A 21,869-nucleotide genomic window follows, 5' to 3' on the forward strand; every position below is an offset into this window, starting at 1 on the left:
ACAGCCTGTAAGCAGACAAAACTGCGCATCCTAACAGGATTATTAATAGGACACTGCTGCAGTCTGAATGGGGATGTGAAAAAGATTGGTATAATTCAACGCGCCGATTCTGCAAGGCAGCAGAGGAAACACCAACATAACTACTAACATACTATGGTGCCAACTTGCCCGTTATATCCTTCTAGACCAAATTAAACATTTTTTCAACCAAATTTAAGTCATGATAATTGTAAGGATTGGGATTAAAAACATGTTAACACCAAGTAACAGAAAGAAAACATTGTTATGAAAAATATTGTACCATGTTTTTAGATGAGATAAAAAGTCAGTGTCCGAGTGGATCGAAGTTACGATAGCTCAAGTGGTAGAGTAGCGGCGTATCTAGCCGAAGGTCGTGGGTTCGAATCCCGCTCATGACACTGACTTTTTTCTCAACTAAAAACTTTAATTAATTGAAAGATATTAATTGGTCAAGCGGACCACCAAAACTAGTGAATATAATAAATACATATGTTGAGATCAATGACGCGGAAAACCAGCAGCATCTTCAGTATCAGCTTATAGATGGTGTAGTCCACTGTTGAAATATCTTTAACACTGCAGCCTATGACCTCATTGAGCTCCAATGTGTTGCTAGAAGTACCTACTACCCTCACAGCCGCCATGATTGTAGAAAAGGCATGTTGTGCTCGGTTAAGAGTAGGCGATTACGGTGGAAAGTTCTTGAATGAATGCGACGTAGATACAACTTAACTCGAACTTCACCTGTCTTGAAGTTGTGTATCGCTGTATTATGTATAATGAGAAAAAAGCCTCGAAGAGACATCTGATTACGTATTGCGCAAAGTTCAGACAAAAATTCGCAAAAGCTAGAGATTCATATGTAGTTGTAAAAAGCAAAATTTGCTAGATGTAATATTTTGTCTTATAATTGAAATAATTGCAAAATATATTTTAAATTAATGTTTTAGGTAATTTAAGACTTTTATTATTGCCTTTCTATTATTATTATTAGTTTTGTAAATGGATCAAATACATCACTATATCAAAATTTTATATTTCGGAGAAAACCTTCACGAGATTTGCCGGCTTTCTGGACTGACGCTCAAACGGGCATGAAATATAAACGGCATATGTAATTTATCAGAGATTTAAATTCGCTGGAAAGAAAAAAAAAGATTCTGCGTTTCTAAACGGATTACACATCGAGGAGACAATCCTGAAATAGGGAGGCAAAAGGCGTAGGCAGCCATGTAATGATATATCCTTGTATAAACAGTGGCAAAGGCATTCCCACCTCCACGTCACGTACACCTAATATTTACACGGTCGGCAACCTTCTAATGCATGTTTAATTTGTCTGAATTCTGTATCGTTAATGAGTAATTTCGTTTCATAATAATTGCTACACATGAGGAAAAATGAACAACTCAGTGCAACCAAGTTATCGTTTGGGTCATCAAGGTCAACCGTGCACCAAAAAGTATGCTTTATGCACAGTTTGTTCTACATTTGATAAAAGAACAAACTCTTAACATAAAAAAAACTAGGCGGGCACTTTTTGTGAAAAAAGAAAATATAATAATAATGGAAAAAATACAATGTAACATAAATGAATATACCATCTAAACAATTAATTAAGGTTTTCAGTTGAGATAAAAAAGTCAGTGGCACGAGCGGGATTCGAACCCACGACCTTCGGCTTGATACGCCGCTGCTCTACCATTTGAGCTATCGTGACCTCGATCCACTCGGACACTAACTTCCCATCTCAACTACACCTTTATAATTTTCCCTCCTTTTTGCCATTTTTCAATGGAATCATCTAAACAATATTTTCAAGTTCTTCTAAAACATTTTTTCAGCCTAAAAAATATGTGACAATAACGGTCTTATTTTTTCTAAATTTATTTACAGTGTATTACAACTACCCCCAATTATGTAACAAGCAACAATGAGTAAAAAATGTGTGAGTGATTTTGATTAGACAATACACTTTCGGTAGAATACACAATAATGGGAAAAAAGTGTTGAAGATGAATATCCTATGCTTACATGTTTCCTTTAATAATCGCAATCATACATAGGTGAACATCAATACAGAAACGCCAACGTGTGCAATTTAGATTTGAAATATATGCTCCGAACCGAAATAATTTTTCCGCACATCGCTTAACTTAAGTATAGCATTTTGGCTTAATGATCTAAGCACAGATCCCATATACCTTCATTCTGGATACCAATTCTCAAACTAAACCTCTAAAACATTCATACTAATACTATATCTCGTAAGGTGAGAAAAATTGACTTGTAATGAAGTACATAAAATTGATTTCCTAAAAAAATGGTGAAGGCAATAAATAGTAAGTATTTGAAAAAAATCGATGTCAAATATTTAAAAAATTACATGAAATTGTAATTTAATAAAACATAGCAAGTGCAGGGAAGCAGAAAATCAAAATATCGAATCAAACGAAAACTCCATGCAATATTGTTAACATAATCCATATTTGTTTAGTGGCTATAATTGACCATATTCATTATTCTTCTAAGGTTTTTGGTTTAGACGAAAAATTAAAATCCCGTTCGTGACACTAATTTTTTACGCTAAAAATTATGAATAATTAATTGGAGTTGTTAACAGAGTTACATCCTTATCACATTTAGGTGGTGGATGCCCGGTCAATATAATAATTTAAATTGATTTTTAATTAAAAAATTACGGCTGGGAAAATTAAAAAAAAAATAGTTGCCATAAAATAAATAAAAGGTTTTTTACAAAACAGTCATTATAATGAATTTCTTGTAGTGCAAACGTTTCCGATGAAGTAAATAATGTGTTTTCATCATATCAGAAAGTCAGAGAATTATAAGAAAACTTCCAACTTAACCATCTGAGATCAAACTTCAACTTCAACATCTTCTTACGAGAAATCTCACAATGTTGATGTTTCTAAGGAAATGGTCGTTTTATACTATTTTTAAAAGAAGGTACACGTTTCGTCAAAGCCAGGAACACACTTACCCGATGCTACGCCATGTGACGCTACCTGATGCTATCCGACGCAAGCACACGTCGCGTACAGTCCACAGCGTTTATCACAATAATCACTATCACAATCGCAACGTATCTTTTGTTCTTAATGCACTATCTTGAGCAAAACCTTGTAATACATTGTTAGTTAAATTTTATGAGCACAACCATCTAATAAATTGTTTGTTAAACTTAATTGTTTTAAATAAAGTTACTCCTAACCATCATAATTAAACAATGTTTATAAAAACTTATGCATTTTTGATCTCGTTTAATTTGGTTTACATTAAAATAACATGTTGTAATTAATATAACGACATAATAACATGTACTTAGTTTGAAATAAAATACAAAAAATATGAGTGTCCTGTTCTGATGCTACCCGACATTAGAAAATGGTGTAATTTTACGAGAAAAACTATGAAATAAGTTGTTAATTAAATTTTATGAGTAACACCGTGTAATAAATTGTTAGTAAAATTCATTATATCAAAAATCGTATTCCGGTGTTTTGATTAATTTTCTTCCAAACCATTAAAATTAATTTTTTAAATAAAAACTAATTAATTTTTAATCATAGTTAATTTGGTTTATATTAAACTAAGTATGTTGTAATTAATATAAAGACAATAATACATGTAGTTTGGAATAAAAATATGAATGTCAGGTTCTTTTGTCTTGGGCTGTACTCGATGCGACCCGACGAAAATCTGGACAGTGGGGATCGCAGAGCGTCGGGTAGGTTAGCGTGGCATAGCATCGGGTAGATGTGCACGGGGATAATGCAACCTTATGGAAAAGCGGAGTTTGAATTTGCGTCGGGTAGCATCGGGTAGCGTCGCATGGCGTAGCATCGGGTAAGTGTGTTTCTGGCTTTAATCATAAACTAGTATCTTTATTATGTGCCACTATTCTGTATGTAAGTTTTTTCTTAATTACTTGGATTTTTAGCAACTTCAAAAAAGATACGAGTACAAATGTGTGGAGATTAGTGACCGTTAGTCGATGAATATTCGGAAATCGTGAGATTGGGTCTGGTGTGATGTAGGTTTTAGAAAAACAGTTACTTTTTCTAGCCAACGTTTCGATCTTTATTGAGATCATCTTCAGGACCTGGGATTTACAAACATTGTTTAAATTTAACAAGTACATGTAGGATGTGGAAAAAAGTGAATTTATACAATGCAAAAAAAAATTTATATTCAATCAAAGTATTTTTCTAACGCAGAAAAACTGAATAGAAATACATTGATTGAATATAAAAAATATTTTTTTACATTGTATAAATTCACTTTTTTCCACATCCTACATGTACTTGTTAAATTTAAACAATGTTTGTAAATCCCAGGCCCTGAAGATGATCTCAATAAAGATCGAAACGTTGGCACGATAAAGAAAATGTTTTTCTGAAACCTACATCACACAAGACTGCATCTCACGATTTCCGAATATTCATATAAGAGTACATTTTTTAATCGTTGGTTGGTTAAAGAGGGTTTGGTTGGGTACATATGATTTTTCTGGCCTTCAAGTGAAGTTGCAACGCGTATATTGGCCAAATTGGTCAAATGCTGTACGCTTCTCATATACACCAGCGTTAGTGCAGTTTACATTTAAAATTAAAAATGATGTACCGTAAGACAACAAAACGCTTGAGGGTCGAAGTAATTATTATAATTTATTTTTACATAATCGCTTTTTGTTGAATAAACCAGCGATTGTAAGAAAGCTGCTTTGACGTATATATTTTCTTTTCTCGTGATTTATAATTGTTGAATAATTTAATATCTAATGTAGTTTTAACACCGTGTTCACACAGTTAAGCGTTTACAAGATCATAGATTGTATCACTGAAGAACGAATGTTTCATAAAATCAACTTTAAACATCAATAGTCAGTGTCGTTTAAAAATTGTACATTGCCATGGCCAGCGGATGTCCCACATCCATTATTATCGAACATTCGTTACTGCTCTCTGGCAATCGTTCATTAGCATTAACATGACGCTTTAGCAGCTTATTTATGTACGGTAGGGTTAAATCCCATAGTATAAGCTTATTTCCGGTGTCACATTAAGCTAACGGACGATACGAGCTCTTAATCCCTCGAGAGGGGTCCCGTAACAGGGCCGGGACTCGGACGCTATTTCACGGGAACTGCAATAGGAAATATGGGAAGGTAAAACTCACCCCGGGTAGGGTCTTGATGTTGTGAAGGGCGTTTTGAGCATCCAGGGCAGATTTGCGGGTGTAGAACGTTACGAAACAGCAGCCTGAAACAAATAAAGAAAAGTACATTAAACCAACAATCACGGTGTTTGATAACAATTAAACTATTCCTGCCATGGATTAATCCGATGGTCGGTCAACATCGAGACGACTGTTGAAATTGGGCCAACTAGACACCACTATTGTTTGACTTTGTAGCGTTTCCATTAAATAAGTCAACATTTACCACGTTTCAGAACACTTCATACAATAAACAAAGAAATTAAAATGATAAATGCTTCAAAGAAGATAGGCCGTACAGATGTTAGAACAAACGATTTAAAACTAAAATCAACATTGAAAAAAATTTGAGTTTAATAATACAAGAGAAACAACATTAAATCGATAATTAATTAAGGTTTTTAGTTGAGTTAAAAAGTCAGTGTCACGAGCGGGATTCGAACCCACGACCTTATCTCAACTAAAAACCTTTATGATTTTAAAGATATTAATTAGTCAAGCGGACCACGAAAACTAGTGGATTTAATAAGTTCAAATGAAGTATACTTCACTAAAGCTCTCCGTGGCCATTTCATTTGTCGCCGAGGATCAAAAGATTACACGACATTTTAAAAATGACAAAAAGGAGGGAAAATTCAAAGGTGGGGTTGAGGTGGGAAGTTAGTGTCCGAGAGGATCACAGTCACGATAGCTCAAGTGGTAGTGTAGCGGCGTATCTAGCCGAAGATCGTGGGTTCGAATCCCGCTCGTGACACTGACTTTTTATCTCAACTAAAAACGTTAATTAATTGAAAGATATTAATTGGTCAAGCGGACCACGAAAACTTGTGAATTAAATCGAGAGCTATCTTTTGATATTCAATCATTTTTTGTATTGCTTTTCATATTTGCCGGTTGTCACGTACCATTTCGTTATTTTATATTTTATAAACGAATCATCCACAGGAAATGATAATGCATTTTATGGCGTTTTTAGTGCTTTTGCCATGGCCAGCCGTTAGAAATCGTTATATGTCTTTTTTAGTGGCCGGTTGTTCAATAATTTGTTGACGTCTTGAGGAGCGGTCAGGGTTGAAATATTTTAGAAAAACACCTTTTTCATTTTTTGACGACGTTTAGACCTTTATTCGGGTCATTTTCAAAACCTGGGTGAATTACAAAACATACGTTGTTTGAAAATAATGGTACGAAGTCAACATGCGTTTGTAATTCCCCAGGCCCTGAAGATGACTCAATAAAGGTCGAAACGATATAAAAAATGAAACAGGAGTTTTTCTAAAATAGATTAATCCTGACCGCTTCTCACGACTTCAACATATTAGAAATAGTAATTTTTTACATAAAAGGAAAGGGGGGATTCAAATGTAAGCATCAGCCCTTTTTCACCGGAAAGAAATTGAATCGAGGCCGCCGTTTCCCGGAAAAAGGAAGCATCGCCGAGACGTTTTTTATCCGTGTTTTTGCAAGTCGTTTGGGGTGAGCATTTTGGAATAAATGAATATAATACATTACAGGGCCCAAGGTGTGTCGGTTGTATCACAAATGGGCCTTCAAACGGGCTTTTGTCGAACTTCGTAAGGGGGAAAATAAGTCTCCGCATTTCTGACAAAGTTTGTATGATAATTGAAGGGGGTTCCCCGGTGATTTACAAAACAAAAAAGAGGGTAAAAGCCCGGCCTGATAGTTACAGTGCTCGATTTGTTCACGTCGTCACGTGTGATTGTCGTCGACGTGAAAGGATTGGCCTGGCCCTCCCTTTGTCAACTTATTGTTTCCTGTTCCCGACAACCGCCACGAGCGACTCTCTTAAAGTCTTAAAGACGCTGTGCAGAAATAAATCTGCCCTCTTGGGTAACGGCCCTCCCGAAGGAAATATGCTCTGAATATTCAATGATTTACGAGGACGGGTCACGGTCTTGTACTACTATTCAAGCCCTTCTCGTTAATTGCCATTTAGGAACTCTTTATTTAAATGCATGCTGTATTTTTAATACGCCCTCTCACTATCTCTCTCTTTCAGAGATGATTCATCCATGATATCTAACGACTAAAGAATTAATTGCTTATTGATCTCTTCTACCGCGGTAGCCGAGTGGCTAGCATGAGAGACTCTCACGCCGCGGTCGTTGGTTCGATTCCCACCGTCGCCTCTGGCCCTTTTTTCCCGATAACCCCCAATTTGAACAACATATATAAGAATTCGTCATGGCTAATATGCAAAGATCATAAGGCAAGAAAAAAAATCCCTTCTACCCGTCTTTTTCTTACGGTTTTACGCCATGTTAAAATAGTACTCAAATATTTCCTTAATTGTCCGGTTATTCATACACTAGAAGAAATTGAAATTATATTAAAATTAAACAGAACAAGTAGCATTTCTTTGGTTTTCTAATCAATATAGCATAAGAGTTTTACGAGGGTATTTCAACTAGAAATTATATGCCCCTCGGAGTGCTGGCGTTTTTGAAAAAAGCCCATTTGTAAGTACGTCGGGTTCAAATGAGGGCCGTTGGATTCGAACACGGGACCTTTACCTTACAGTGATGAGCCCTGTTTCAACGCCTAAACCGTTGTGGCCACCGACGGTCCTTAGCATAAGATTTAAACAACATAATACCTGTCAAAAAACAACAGACACATTATACCTAAACTTGTCCGCTAGTCCACGCTGTTAACCTGGATGAAAACTTTTAAATTAACATCCTTATTATACCAATTATTTGTTACGTAAGAATGGCTATGGGAAAAATATGGGAAACAATCCTATAGGTAGTAGTTATTTTGTTTTTTCTTCTTTATAATAAATTCAATTAGTCACCTCGGGTTTTCATCGGTTGAAACAATTTTCACGTTTTGACATAACAACTCACAGTTGGGCAACCTGTCTCTGGGGATGAACGCGACATTGTGAGCAATGTAACGGAGAAAAGCGCACGCTTGTCATTTTTTCGCCTCGTCGACCAAATCAGTTTTACCACCAACATTTTTTACCATTTGGTGCCTTGCCTTGAAAAACTGAGCTTGGGGTAAACTCATTTTAACTTGGCTACGACATTAAAAATTAAATGATGCAAACAGCGACGGCTAGTCTTTGTGTTCGAAATTAGTTTAAATATGTAGCCACAAATATTACTTATTCGATTTTATTTGTATATAATTTAGCATCTTCGAAACATTCAATAATGAACTGCATTTGAATCATCATACTTTTTAAGTTGAAAATTAGGAATTTTAATAAGAACATATAAAAAATAAAATATGTATGCATTCCTGATGACCATTAGATTCACCGACAGACTGGATCCGTGGAACATCCAGGGGAAGACCGCCCAGTGAACATTGTGGTTGAAAAAGCTGAGGAAACCAGAATGTCTTTTCTACAGCGAACATTTTGCAAACTGAGGAAGGCTCGCACCCGTAATAAGATGGTGAAGGCAATGATCATCAGAAGATGAAATCCACAATTTGGTAGTCAACCCCAATGAACTTGCCCTACAACTGTGAAAAATGTGGAAAATGTTTCAACCGGTAGAAACCTTGAATTAAATTTTTATTAATTAATCCAATTTTTAATAATTCTAATTCTGCTCCAAGGATTTTCATTTTTATATGCATATTTTTGTCAGGAAAGTTTGTATTTTCCCTTTAAGCTGCCAAATCTATAATTTACCGTATTTCATAAATTTTTCATGGCTACCTTTGTTAAAAACATGGCCAAACATTTCCCATTTTTTCTTTATTTTCTCAAAATCTATTTGGTCTATTACAACCAATGTTAAAATATATTTTTTTAATGCAAAAATTCTATTTCTCCCTTCCGTGGGTGGTTTCAAAATAATAAAGGTGTTTTAGATATGGAACTCGAATTTTCCCTCGCCGGCCCATTTACACCATAAAAAGCTACCCACCAATTTTTCGGAGAGTGAACGTAATTGGTAGACAGTGTTGAGAAGGTAGTTTTAGGTACTTTTGACACGAAATACACTTAACAGACGAGTGTCTTCAAAAAACATAAGTGAGCAGTTGCAGGTTCTTGAAATAATATACAAGAAAACATTTGATTCGCAACTTTTGAAATTTATTTAAAGGACTACTAAATTTCTCAAGAGACTAGTGCCATTCTCTAGAAGTAAAGTCGTTTTTAATATAATAAAATAATTTTTTGATCCAAATACTATTACTATTTCCTTAGAGAAAGGAAAGAAACATATGAAGAAAGAAAGAATGAGAAAAAAATTAAACACAAAGAGAAGAAAATGTAAGGAATCTGAGCTTCATATCCAATCAAGAAACAAATGATTGTTATAATAAGGATGTAGGGGGACGTCGGTGGCTCATCAATGTAAGGTAATTGTCCAGGGTTCGAATGCAGGGCCGACATACTTACAAATCGGCATTTTTTTTTCGAAAACACCGGCACCCCCGACGATTCTTATGAACACTTCGTTGTCAACCCTCGTAAAAAACAAGATGTAGTAATTCCAAAGCATGCATTAAGCACGTTGTTTACATCAGCTGATGAGCGGGTAGGACACTCTTTTCTAACAATGTTTGACTCGCTGCTGTGCTCGAAGAGTACTAAGTCAAAAGACGTGGGGCGTTTCTGGCGCGTTTAGAATAAAACTTTTGGCCATCCAGTGCTGCACTTCTGGGAGAGCAGTTAGCAGGCTTATTAAACTAACTGGGGCGGCCACATTTGGATGCGGTTGTCAGATGCGGTACAGCACAGTACCGATCAATGTTGGAGCTTACAAAATACTGGTTTTACGGACAGGTCTAAGAGCGTGAGGTATGCTTAGTTTTAGCGAGGGTTTGTGGTTGTATGCGATTTGGCTCGCGTTTGGGGTGATTCGAAGCGTTGGGGGTTGGCGGAGATCGCTTCCCATCGCTTCATGGATTCAATCTGTCATCATGGTTTTGTTGGAGGGAAGCTCTGAATTAAAGCGTCCCGGCAAAACGGTGCTGGTTGTATGGGACCATAGACGTCCGAAGTATGTCTGGAGGGTTACCAAAAGGCAACGAGACGGCTGAACAATCTTATTTTATATATTACCAACTCCACGGTTCATATCATCTTTATTGATATATAGCCAAAAATAAATTTTACATTCCTACCGACCAATTAAAGATAAACTAGATCTAAAATATAAAAACAATGTTATATATGGAATTTCATGTAAAGATTGTCATAAAACATATATTGGTCAAACCAAACATCTTGGAAACAGAATATTAAATCACTATAATGATATTAAGTATAATAATGATAAAACCGCTTTAGCTTCCCTTGTTAAACACAGCCAACATACCGTACACCTTGTACATCCAAAGATATTAGACACTGAAACAAATCTGAAGAAACGTGAAATCTTGGAAACATTATACACTTGCAAAAATCATAATAAAACAATGAACCACAAATCAGACATGAAACATGTAGGAATTTTATATGCTAATATTCTAAAATATAAGCCTCCGAGCATCTAACCTTCTCCGATCGTGACGTCATAACACAATTGGAGCGCCCTCATGATAAAAGGATATCTCCGACTTCAGTTATTTTGCCACCACGGCCAACGCAGTTGGGCAGGCGTGTGAAGGTAGTTGTTTTTTTCCTTGGTCCGGCCTCCCTTGTTTGACAGGGAAATCCAATTAAAACTAATTATCACCATCTAAAATAGGTGGGACCCACTCGGAGAAGGGCGGATAGCGACTGAAGGTATATGCATATATATATATATATAATNTTGAGAATCGGACCATGGACAATATGAACTTTTTTGTTCATTTTAGGGTGAAGAATCTACTGGAGAAGTTTGTAGCACGAGTAGCAATTCACCCTGTATATATATAAACATACATATATATATATATATAAACATACATACATAAAAAATCTCACTACCATGTGGTATACCAATAAGGGACTAAAATAAAATATATGTTTCAATTATAGTTTTAAAACCATGCTGACGAAAAAATAATATATATGTATCATTCGCATAGTCCAGGTATAAATACTTTTATTTAAAAAATTGGAAATTACTGAAGTGTGTGCCATCAGATTGGGAATTATACCATGAGATTTCTCTATGTTTAGTTTCTGATGATGGGCCAGGAGCCCGAAACGCCGTGGAATTTACTAAATTGAATAAAGGTTTTCAACCACGGAGAACTTGGAATTTTTCAACCTAATCAATAGGGCTGAAGAATCCAATATAAATTGTAAAATAGTAATAATTAAATATCATAACGTACCATCTATTGTGGCATAAAAAACCTTGTTCCTGTCTTTTGGTGAAACGGTACAAACGTTTCTTTTTCAAGACATATTTAATTAGAAAGTTATTACTTCGTAAAAGAAAAATTAATTACTTAATAGGTTTAAAAAAGAGGGGTAGAGAAGTTGGGGTTAAGTGGAGTTTATCTCTTGAAATATAATACAATTAATTAAAGGGGCTCATTTAATTTTCTTGGAGTAAAAGTTGGGCCGGTTGGGGGAGCCGGCTTCCCTATCAAAGCTCGCGTAAGTTAGAGCGTTCTTGCGGCATGTCTCTAATTAGCGATCCGGGGAAAGAAAACAGGAGAATTTGGAGAGGCACAGGGCTAATCATTGCCGGTGGAGCTTCTAAATGCTTTTACGACCATCGGATTAAAGAGACCAATCAAAGGGCTCTCCCTATGAGAGGCTAATTATCCGCTTAGGCTTCCCCTTGAAAAATACATTCGCAGTCGAATGGCAATCAGGCAATTTTATCTGACCCAACCTACTACATTGAAAGAAAGAAAACTGGCCGTTACCCATTAATCCTGGGTGTTTTTTTTTTTTTTTTTTTTGAATTCACGGGTTATTTGCCAATTACTATCAAGAAAACTCAGCTAAACAAAAAATAACGAGGAAGATAAAAGACAGATTACAAATAAATGCCACAGGAAGAAAAGTCAATATGGGCTTGGACATTTAGATAAACAAATAAAGAAAACAGACCAAAAGGCGAGATAAAACGAGATAGTAAATTTCATATTTGATATTAAATCCCTGTTTATAGGAATATTAAGGTTTACAAAAAATATTTTTTTTATATAAAACTTTGATTGAATATAAAAAATATTTTTTGCATTGTATAAATTCACTTTTTTCCACATACTACATGTATTGGTTAAAATTTAAACAATGTTTGTAAATCCCAGGCCCTGAAGATGATCTCAATAAAGATCGAAACGTCGGCATATAAAGAAAATGTTTTTCTGAAACCTATCACACCAGACCCGATCTCACGATTTCTGAATAATCATTAAGATTTACATTAACATGGAATGATACTCAATGCTTCTTTTCTGTCCGAGATACGTAGGGTTTGAATGACATAAAATCGGAAGTAACCGTATTGTTGAATTAAGATTTTTTCGGAAGAAGCTGTTTTAAAATAGTCATGTTGGCGGTTTCCTTCCGGCACGAAATGATGTTTATAAAGTGATTACAAATAATTGATTAGTAATACTTTTATTGTACTTTGCTTATAGATAAAAGGAAACGAAGCATGGGTAATTAACATTTCCTGACGTGCCCTCGGTGTTTTCCGCAAGCAATGAATTTCGGCAATGCCGGCGCTGTTCCCCTTTCCATTTCAGATAACCCGGCCCGTTGCAATCGATGTCGCGATTCCCTTCATCCTCGATATATCAAGCCATAGAACTGGATTTATCGTCCCTCTTTTCCTACAGCGCCCCGGCCTCTTCATTTCCACAACTTTTTCCCTTCCGAGCCCGACGCGGCCCGGAGGCTTTCGGCCTCCTCTGAACACCGCCATTTTACCGCGTAGCGAATTGCCCAAATCAACCTTCCGACACGTTTTTCTCTAATGTACAATTCCTTTTTTGGGTTATTCTTTTTTTTTTGTGTATATTAATCTTCCTCGGAAAAAGATGCTAGTTTAAAAAGGTGGAGCAACACAATTTTCCGTTTTCCATTTAACCTTGTTAGCCTATGGTTAATACACTGATGGACAAAATAACGCAGCACCCTTAAGTTTTAATATATTTTGAGTTTTCATATTTTGCATATCAAAAATAGGATTGGTTGTAAAAAAGACATTTTAAAAGAAAACGTTTATTACCTAATTCTCAAAAAAATAATTATTAAGTAAAAAAATTCAAAGACAAATAAAAATGTAAAGTAGTACAATGAAGGCCATTATGGAAGAAGTAAGGGTGAACAAAGGGAAGAAAATAGACGAGCTTTCAAAAGATATAGTACAAAATCTAGGTTGACTTTTTCAAAAGAAGAACCAGAAGATGCCTGTTCCCCCTCTATTAGCAAATGGCCAAATGGACAATTCTCTGGTTTTTCACTAATAATTCAAAAATAATTCACTATTTTTCGTGGTCCGCTTGACCAATTAATATCATTCAATTAATTAAGGTTTTTAGTTGAGATAAAAAAGTCAGTGTCACGAGCGGGATTGAAAAATGGCAAAAAGGAAGGAAAATTCAAAAGGTGGGGTTGAGATGGGAAATTAGTGTCCGAGCGGTCGAAGTCACGATAGCTCATGTGGTAGAGCAGCGGCATATCAAGCCGAAGGTCGTGGGTTCGAATCTCGCTCGTGACACTGACTTTTTTATCTCAACTAAAAACCTGAATTAATTGAGTCACAAATAATCTTGTAAGTATGAAACCAAAAGCTATGTTGATGGTGAAAGACACATGACCGAAGAGAATCTAGAAGCCTTCAAGAAAAAATTTAAAAAACGATATGAATACATTAGTAAATTTTTAACGTCGCATTTTCGATCATCGGTAACGTAGGCTTAATACGAAATATGACCTCTAAAAAAATTGTAATATATCTGTCCACTCGGAAAAGAAAAAAGTTGGTATTTTACCATGAGCATAGTAGAACATGAGTAGATTTGTTATAAAATTTTAATATTTAAAGTTTTTGTATACCATGTGCAAAGACGATAAAAAAAACTTAAATAGGTTTACTCGGATATTTTAAATCAATTGTAATGTGTCTCATTACATTCAAATTATTTTAGATCTTACATAACACAGTTTTTTCTCTTTTTTTCCTTTTGTAAATGTGGTATACTGTAAATATTTTGTATAAAATAATGCAAAGATGATGGATGATTTGTAAGCACATCTTATAATTTCATTTTTCAGATATATTATTTATTTTAGTTCCATTCTATAGTTCTTTAATTTTGAACATTAAGCAGAACAGCTGTTATATAAATTGTTTCATAGTAGTGAATAAAGCAAAAAGTCATCTTTATTAAATTCACTAATTTCGTGGTTCGCTTGACCAATTAATACATTACAATTAATTAAGGTTTTTAGTTGAGATAAAAAAAAGTTAATGGCACGAGCGGGATTCGAATGATGTCCGAGTGGATCGAGGTCACGATAGCTCAAGTGGTAGAGCAGCGGCGTATCTAGCCGAAGATCGTGGGTTCGAATCCCGCTCGTGCCATTAACTTTTTTTCATCTCAAGTAAAAACCTTAATTAATTGTCATGTTTATTACTGAGCATTTCCACCTTTCGCACGAATCACTTCTATTAAATGACAGCTTTCCTTGGAAAAGAGTTCTAGTAAAATCCTGAGGAATTCTTTTATTGAACTCCTGGAGGAAAACATTTCGAACTTGGCTTATCAAATTTCTCATCTTATTTCCCGTGGTACTGTGGTTTAGTGGAGCCCGATGTCGGATGAATCTATCGTCTCTCTCGTCCGTAGACCTAGGTCGACCCTGTAGTGTGAAGCCTGTTTCTCTGAGGCGCCGAAGAACCCCTTCTAGGGTGATTTAGATTCAGTCTCCTAACAGCTTCTCCCTGGCTGTATCCTTCCTCTAATAATGTTATGACTCTGATACTTTCATGTTCAATCAAATGCTTGACTGGAGCCATTGAAAAAGGTTTAAGAAAAAGACTAATATTAAATGAAATCAACGAAGTAAAAGATTAACTGAAAGCGATCTTTAGGCGTAGCAGAATGGAAGGGCATAATAATACTTTTGCCCAAACTGGATAAATCGGTACAAAAGTCAACAAAGGAAATAAACAAATCATTATTTAGGGTTTTTTTATAACTCCTAATCATCTGTAACTAATGTAGAAAGATGATGGATTTAATTTTAAACTAAATTAATTAAACGGTGGTTTAAATTCGTTCATTAGTGGATATCACATAACTTCTTAAATCGATGGTATAGGTAATATATCATGATCGTCAACGACCAAATTTTAGTAGAAAAACTATTGTAAATGAAAATAACTAATATGCGCTAAAACATTCCAACCCACATTTTAGCACAACAGGTGTTGTGTGTAAGTTAATGGAATAGGCTGAAAAAAGGACAGAAAACCGCGGTGGTGTACATCGACCTGCATTTTAAAACGGGCTTTTAAACGTGTAACGTTATCAAAGAAACAAGGAAGTATAACAAGTAGGAAAGAATAGGGTGGGACAGGAGTTCCTTGTGAGATCAGAAAATAAATGGATTCGAGCGCTAAACCAATTCCCTGTAATGGGTTCTTCAAGAGAAAATGGGTGAACGAATTTTACTTCTTGTTGGATTACAAAGGTTTAAACTAAGAACGGCCACCCCGGAGGGTGGGAATGGTGAAATATGCTTCTTCACTGTCGGCACTCTTAGCAATAAACTTTTATGAGGTGGCTAGTTTCTAAATTTGACAAAAGGTTTTTTGCACTTTTTATATCTGATCAAACCTAATATATTTGGAAATGCGTTGTTTTTTATTTTTTCCTTCCCTTTCTTTTATCAGGGATTCGGGGGGAAATTGGAGCGTCTTCCTGTTTGTAAACGTTATATTTCAATTTCCGACCGGGATCCTGTGTGCGTAATGTTACTCTAATACTTCCCAGATGCTCGTGAATTGATAAAATACCGATTCGTTTTATATTAAAAAATTTTAATTATTATGTCCAAGTCAGTTAATTAAGGTTTTGGTTGAGATAAAATGGCAAAAATGATCGAAAATTCAAAAGGTGGGGTTGAGATGGGAAGTTAGTGTCCAATTGTGGATCGAAGTCATGTTAGCTCAGATGGTAGAGCAGCGGCGTATCTAGCCAAAGATAATGGGTTCGAATCCCACTTGTGACAGTGAATTTTTTATCTCAACCAAAACCTTAATTAACCGAGTACCGCAAATTTTTTTAAATTACAGAGCAAGATTTTTTTATGTGTTATTAGTTCATTAATTGTGTAAATGTAATCTGTAGCTTTTAGATTAAATAAAATAAAAATAGTTACCAGAAACCAGCCTTGTGGAGAAATGTATAATTTATTTTCATAGATTAACACGTTAGGATTTCGAGGCTGGTGTGAATCATTCTATCAGTTTGAATTTACAAATGAATAGATAATGCGTTAAAAAAAGCTCCAGAGTTGTCAGGTTTTTTGTTGAAAATTTGAATTTAATGGAAATCAAATTCTGTATTAACTCAGGCTGAAAATGACAGTTCTGCTACAAGTTTTGCTCCGCATTTAGTAACGCTTCGGTTTCCTACAAAACCGACAAAAGCTTGCCATTTAATCAAACTTTTCATGCGTGGCGATCAAAAGGAAATTTTAACAAAGTTCATCACGGTTGACAGGACCTTTGGTAAGCATTGGAAAAAATTTCCTAGTTAATAGTTGACGAACATAATTATATCGAATCATATGACGAAGAATATTATCTTGCAATCATGAAAAGCGAAAAAAGTAATTACCATATCTTAAATGTTATACTATATTATATGCGTTATTTTTGTTTAAAAAAATTAAATATACGCAAAATATAAGCCCATTGTTTATATTTCCGACTTTGTTATAAAGCACAATAAAAAAACTCATGAATTTCGGATTTATTTGCGATTTATCATGGCGACGTGATTAAAGTTCGTTCGTAGTTGAAGGTGTGCTACAATTAATTTCCCGACTAAACATCTAATATTTAAATTTAATATTTTTTAGTTTATGGAACTGCCAGTGGAAGTTTGCTTATTCTTAATGAAGTGTTGCCTTGTAATAAAGGTAATAAATTTTCAGTCAGTACTGTGATCAAGAAAAATAGATTGAATTGTTGATTTCTCTGTGATGAATAACTCTTAGCCCCAAGCGCAAATACAAGAAAATATCAAAAATGAGTACTACTTGCAACATAGAGATTTTTTTCATATTTCGTATAATAGAATAATAATTATTTAAAACTGTTTTGTGATTTTAACACAATTTTTAGATTTTTTCTACCAAATTTCACGCGTTCAAACGAAAATGTACTTGAAGAAAGTGCGTTTTCTACACTAGGTTTTACAATTGGAGTGTAAAGCAACAACTATGTTAAATGAATAATAGTTAAATTTAATATACAGGATTCACTTATGTTACTTGTGCCAATCAATTTAAAAATGATTTTACAATTTGAATTGTGTTGATTTTGATTAAATCAGAGTTCTGACGCAATAGTAGAAAAGATGGAAGTAGAATAGAAAAAAAGTTTTTCAGAAATTTTGAATTACTGAAATTCTTCTTTAAATATCTTGTTTGCCCAATTCTTGAATTCTCTTCTATTGTCTGGTATCCTCAATAATCGTTTCAATTCCATAGTATTGAGGGTTCAGCATCAGTTCCTTAGATACTGTAACTATTTTTGAACCACAGCTTTCATTATGGTTTTAACTGTAATGTTTGTTCTTAATATGGATTTCTTAAAGGCAACTATTACTTTTCTTCAAAATACCATTATTCCTACAATTTCTACAATTTCAATATGTGACAAAATCAGCGTTCTTATATTATACACTCAAAGAGAAAATAAAATGTTTATTTCACCGATACGAATTTACTGTTATTAATTACGACTTACTTATTTTAATAGAAAACAAATTAAACGAGATCAAAAGTTAATGAGATTTAATTAAAATTCTTCAATTATGATGGGTTGAAAGAAAATTCAATCAAAAACCGGAAAATCATTTAGCGATTTAGATTAAAGTTTAAATTAATTTAATGCGTTATTAAGGGCAAAACAAGGTAATGAATTGTAGATCTCGCGGTCGTGGGTTCGATTCTCACCGTCGCCCCTGGCCCTTTTTCATGCAAACCTTATCTATATATGATGAAATAATCAACCATACTCTGGCTAATATGCAACGTTATTAAAAAAATTATTTTGTGCGGTGATTAGTGACCGTTAGTTTATGATTATTTGGAAAACTTGAAATGCGGTCAGATGGGACGTAGGTTTCAGAAAAACATTTCCATTATCGTGCCAACGTTTCGATCTTTATTGAGATCATCTTCAGGGCCTGGGATTTACAAAATTTGTTTAAATTTAACAAATACACGTAGGTTTGGCAAATAGTGAATTTGTACAATGCAAAAAAAAATTTATATTCGTTCAAATTATTTCTAGTCACTGAAAATTTTTTTTTGCTGCGTATATGCGGGTGGGGAAGGAAGTCTGAATAGAAAAACATTTTTGTATAAGGAGTCGGCTTCTTTCAGGTGAAAAGAGCCGACGATGGGAAAAAAATTGGTAATGGTTCGGCCAGATTATCCTTTCAGGATTATATAGACGGGGATAATTAGGAAAAGGAAAGCTAAATTGTTGAAAAATTAGACTATGTAGAAATGTTTGTTGTGTGGAATGTGATGAATGTTTTATATGTTATATGTTTTGTGTGATGTGATGATATGATGATGTTGCTTAACTCTCTTATCCAGATATTGGGATGTAACACCGATGTAAGTTGCCGGACAGTTTAAAAAATTATTTCGTAGATTACGTCAGATTTATTTGTTATTGGTGTGGAAACTTTAATTTTGGAAAAAAGTGTGTGAATTGTTTTGTAGTTTTTCAAAGCTATTTTAAAGTTATCGGAACAGAGAAATGTGTTCAATTTATGTGATAGGCCATAAATGAATGGCATGGAAATGTATGTTGGTTTGTCTGTATTTGATAGATTTGATGTAGTATTATTAGTAATAGTAGATGGTGTTAGTGTTGAGTTGTAGTTGTTGATTATTCTTTTGATTATGTGTTTAGGGTAGTGATTGTTATGTAGGATCTGTTTGTATAACTTGTGGTGAAATGATTCATGGCTTAGGGTAATAATTCCGCGAAGTAATCCTTTGGCCGTGTTTATTTGTATGAAGAGGATGGTGTGATGTAAAGTTCAGGTAGCGATCTGTTTCTTGGTTTTTGATACCAATCTGTGATTAATGTGCCATCTGGTTGTTGCAAGATTGATTATATACAATTACGATTATATACAAATCTGACTAGGAGGCAGTGGGGAGAGAAACCAACCAGTGCTGGAACTCTCTTGTAATTAATTGGGTGGTTTAATATAAAAGGTCACGAGCCCATCGTCGTTTTGTACGGCGTGGAGGATTGTAAGGGTGAGATGTCGAGGAAAAGTTAAGACTAGGGGATAGGATGGAGGGATAATTTAGAGGTGTTCGGATAAGATCTTTCACGAGTGGGGTTTTAATATCTTTTTGGATCGTTTGATTGGTGACGAGGCAGGGAGCATTGAGGATTCGGCGAAAAACTTTAAATTGAAAGGATTGAATTCGTTGGATGAAGGATGATTTGGTCGAGCCCCACAGTTCGACTCCTTAAGTTCAAATAGGTTTGATGAGGTCTTTGTAAGCGGCTAGTGTATATTTTGGTCCCAGTGGGTGTCTAATTAGTCCATGTCTTTTGTTAATTGTCGTTTTAAAATTGTATGTGGTTCCATGTAAGTCTCCTAAGTAAAGCTCAAGTAACGGAATTGGTTCGACTATCTTGTTGTTATTAACTAGTGAGTAGGTTGGACTTCCGAGGATAAATGTAACTTGGCTTGTTTGCTCGTTCAAGCTGATCTGAATCCAGTCAATAATGAGGTTCAGACGTTGTTGGATTGCTTCTGTGGCCAGGATATGATTGGAGTGCATTAAAATGATTGCAGTGTCGTCAGCGTAAGTTGTGAGCAGTGTTTGGATGTGCTGGTACGGGTTTTTCAGCAGTGCAGATGTATAGAGGATTCGGCATAGGATCCTTGTGGAACTCCAGCTTTGATTGTCCTGATGGGTGAAAAATCGGTGCTGATGGTCCAATTTACATTTTTTCATTTCTGATTGTTACTGGTAAAAAATTCTTACGCACATGATCATTTAGTGCAGAGCAATGATAGTTCCCTCTATATTTTCTAGATACGTGATGAAATTTCTCAATGTGAATTCTCTCAGCTAAACGATGCAGCTTTTTTTAAATGAAAGCGACGTATTAAGTTAGTTTGTTGTAATATGCTTTATTTCCTATTCGACCGCACGATTATTGATCTGGTTATATTTAAATTTATCTCATTATTTACCTCGTTAGGAACGTCACCCAGTAGGGTTTGTTTCATTTTAATTTATGTTGTTGTATTATCGTTGGAAGCAACTTCGCACCGTATCCTCCGTTTGATATTTTTAAGTGCAGAATAAGTAATCAAGAAAAATATGGGATTTATTGCAGACACGATTCATTTCTTTCTTTCTAAGTTTAAAATCGGAAGTTGTTCCAGTTTTCAAGATAATTGAAACTTTATCCAGCCGGAGGCCAAGGTAGTTCCCCAAAGGGGCCACTCATTCTAAAGGTACAATATCAAAGGTAATAACCGCGGTATCTCATTGACTTGGTAATACTGTCAGATCTATAGGAGCGAGGGAAAAATCTCATCCACTAACCCATCAGAGCGGCCCTTACAAATGGCACATCTTCCCCTTTACTGCTCTACAGACTCAGAACTTATGCTAATAAATCCCTTCTGCCTCGGTAAAAATGTAAAGGCGCTCTCGGAGCCTCTCTATCGCGTATCTGATCTTAACTGTTCCCGGCCCTTCTGACTCTCTTTACGGTTACAATAATCGGGCTTATGAACATTTTAATTATACACTTAACGGATACAGGGAAGACTTAAAAGCATGTATTTAAAGTTATACAGGGTACCACAGGCATAGTCCAACTTCAAAATTTCAAATACAACCTATACATCCTGACACATTTAATTTTTACGCTGAAAACAATGATTCAATTGGATTTTAAATTGGTAAAAAAATGACAAAGTTAAGTTTGTTAACAAAATTAATCACATTTCATGTTCGAACTGCCTGCCTTGCGTAAGAATGCAAAGATTTGCCATTTTTAACCACTCTTCACCGGTGCTAAGAGCGATAGAGACAGGGGAGATGGATTGAAATGCATTTTCTATCCTTTATCGCAGTTCCTCAACTAAGGTTGCGTAGACATTGTTTTTTAAATGGCCCCGCAAAAAATAGTAAAATCGGGTGTCCGAGGAGGCCATGACGTATGTGACGCTTCAAATAACGTCTCACCTGCAAATAATTGGGGGCATCCATCAAGCTGGAGAATCATTCTTTGTCGTTGTTGCAGAGGAACATCATCTAATAGTGATGGTCAAACTTTCCTCAAAAAATTGAAGAACTGAGCACCATTTAAATTATTTTCGTAAAAATTAAGCCCACACCAAAAGTTGATATGGTGAATCACCTGATAATGACAAGAGTACAAAATTCCCCTGCCCACGTTCGAAAATTCCAACAGTTT

The 21,869-nt window shown here is 35.1% G+C and overlaps 1 protein-coding gene across 18 annotated transcripts in view; it reads right to left on the minus strand.

Moving 5' to 3' along the window:
• Positions 1 to 21,869, minus strand: part of LOC106667682 (CUGBP Elav-like family member 1) — a 661,474-nt gene that overhangs the window by 164,856 nt on the left and 474,749 nt on the right. For all 18 annotated transcript variants that reach the window (XM_024230661.1, XM_024230662.1, XM_024230657.1 and 15 more), the window contains one exon: positions 5,224 to 5,306. In XM_024230661.1, the coding sequence (XP_024086429.1) occupies positions 5,224 to 5,306 (83 nt within the window). The remainder of the gene's footprint in view (positions 1 to 5,223; positions 5,307 to 21,869) is intronic.

The sequence above is a fragment of the Cimex lectularius genome, unplaced genomic scaffold (assembly GCF_000648675.2).
Source record: "Cimex lectularius strain Harlan isolate CLEC.00 unplaced genomic scaffold, Clec_2.1 scaffold70, whole genome shotgun sequence".
Lineage (NCBI taxonomy): Eukaryota > Metazoa > Arthropoda > Insecta > Hemiptera > Cimicidae > Cimex > Cimex lectularius.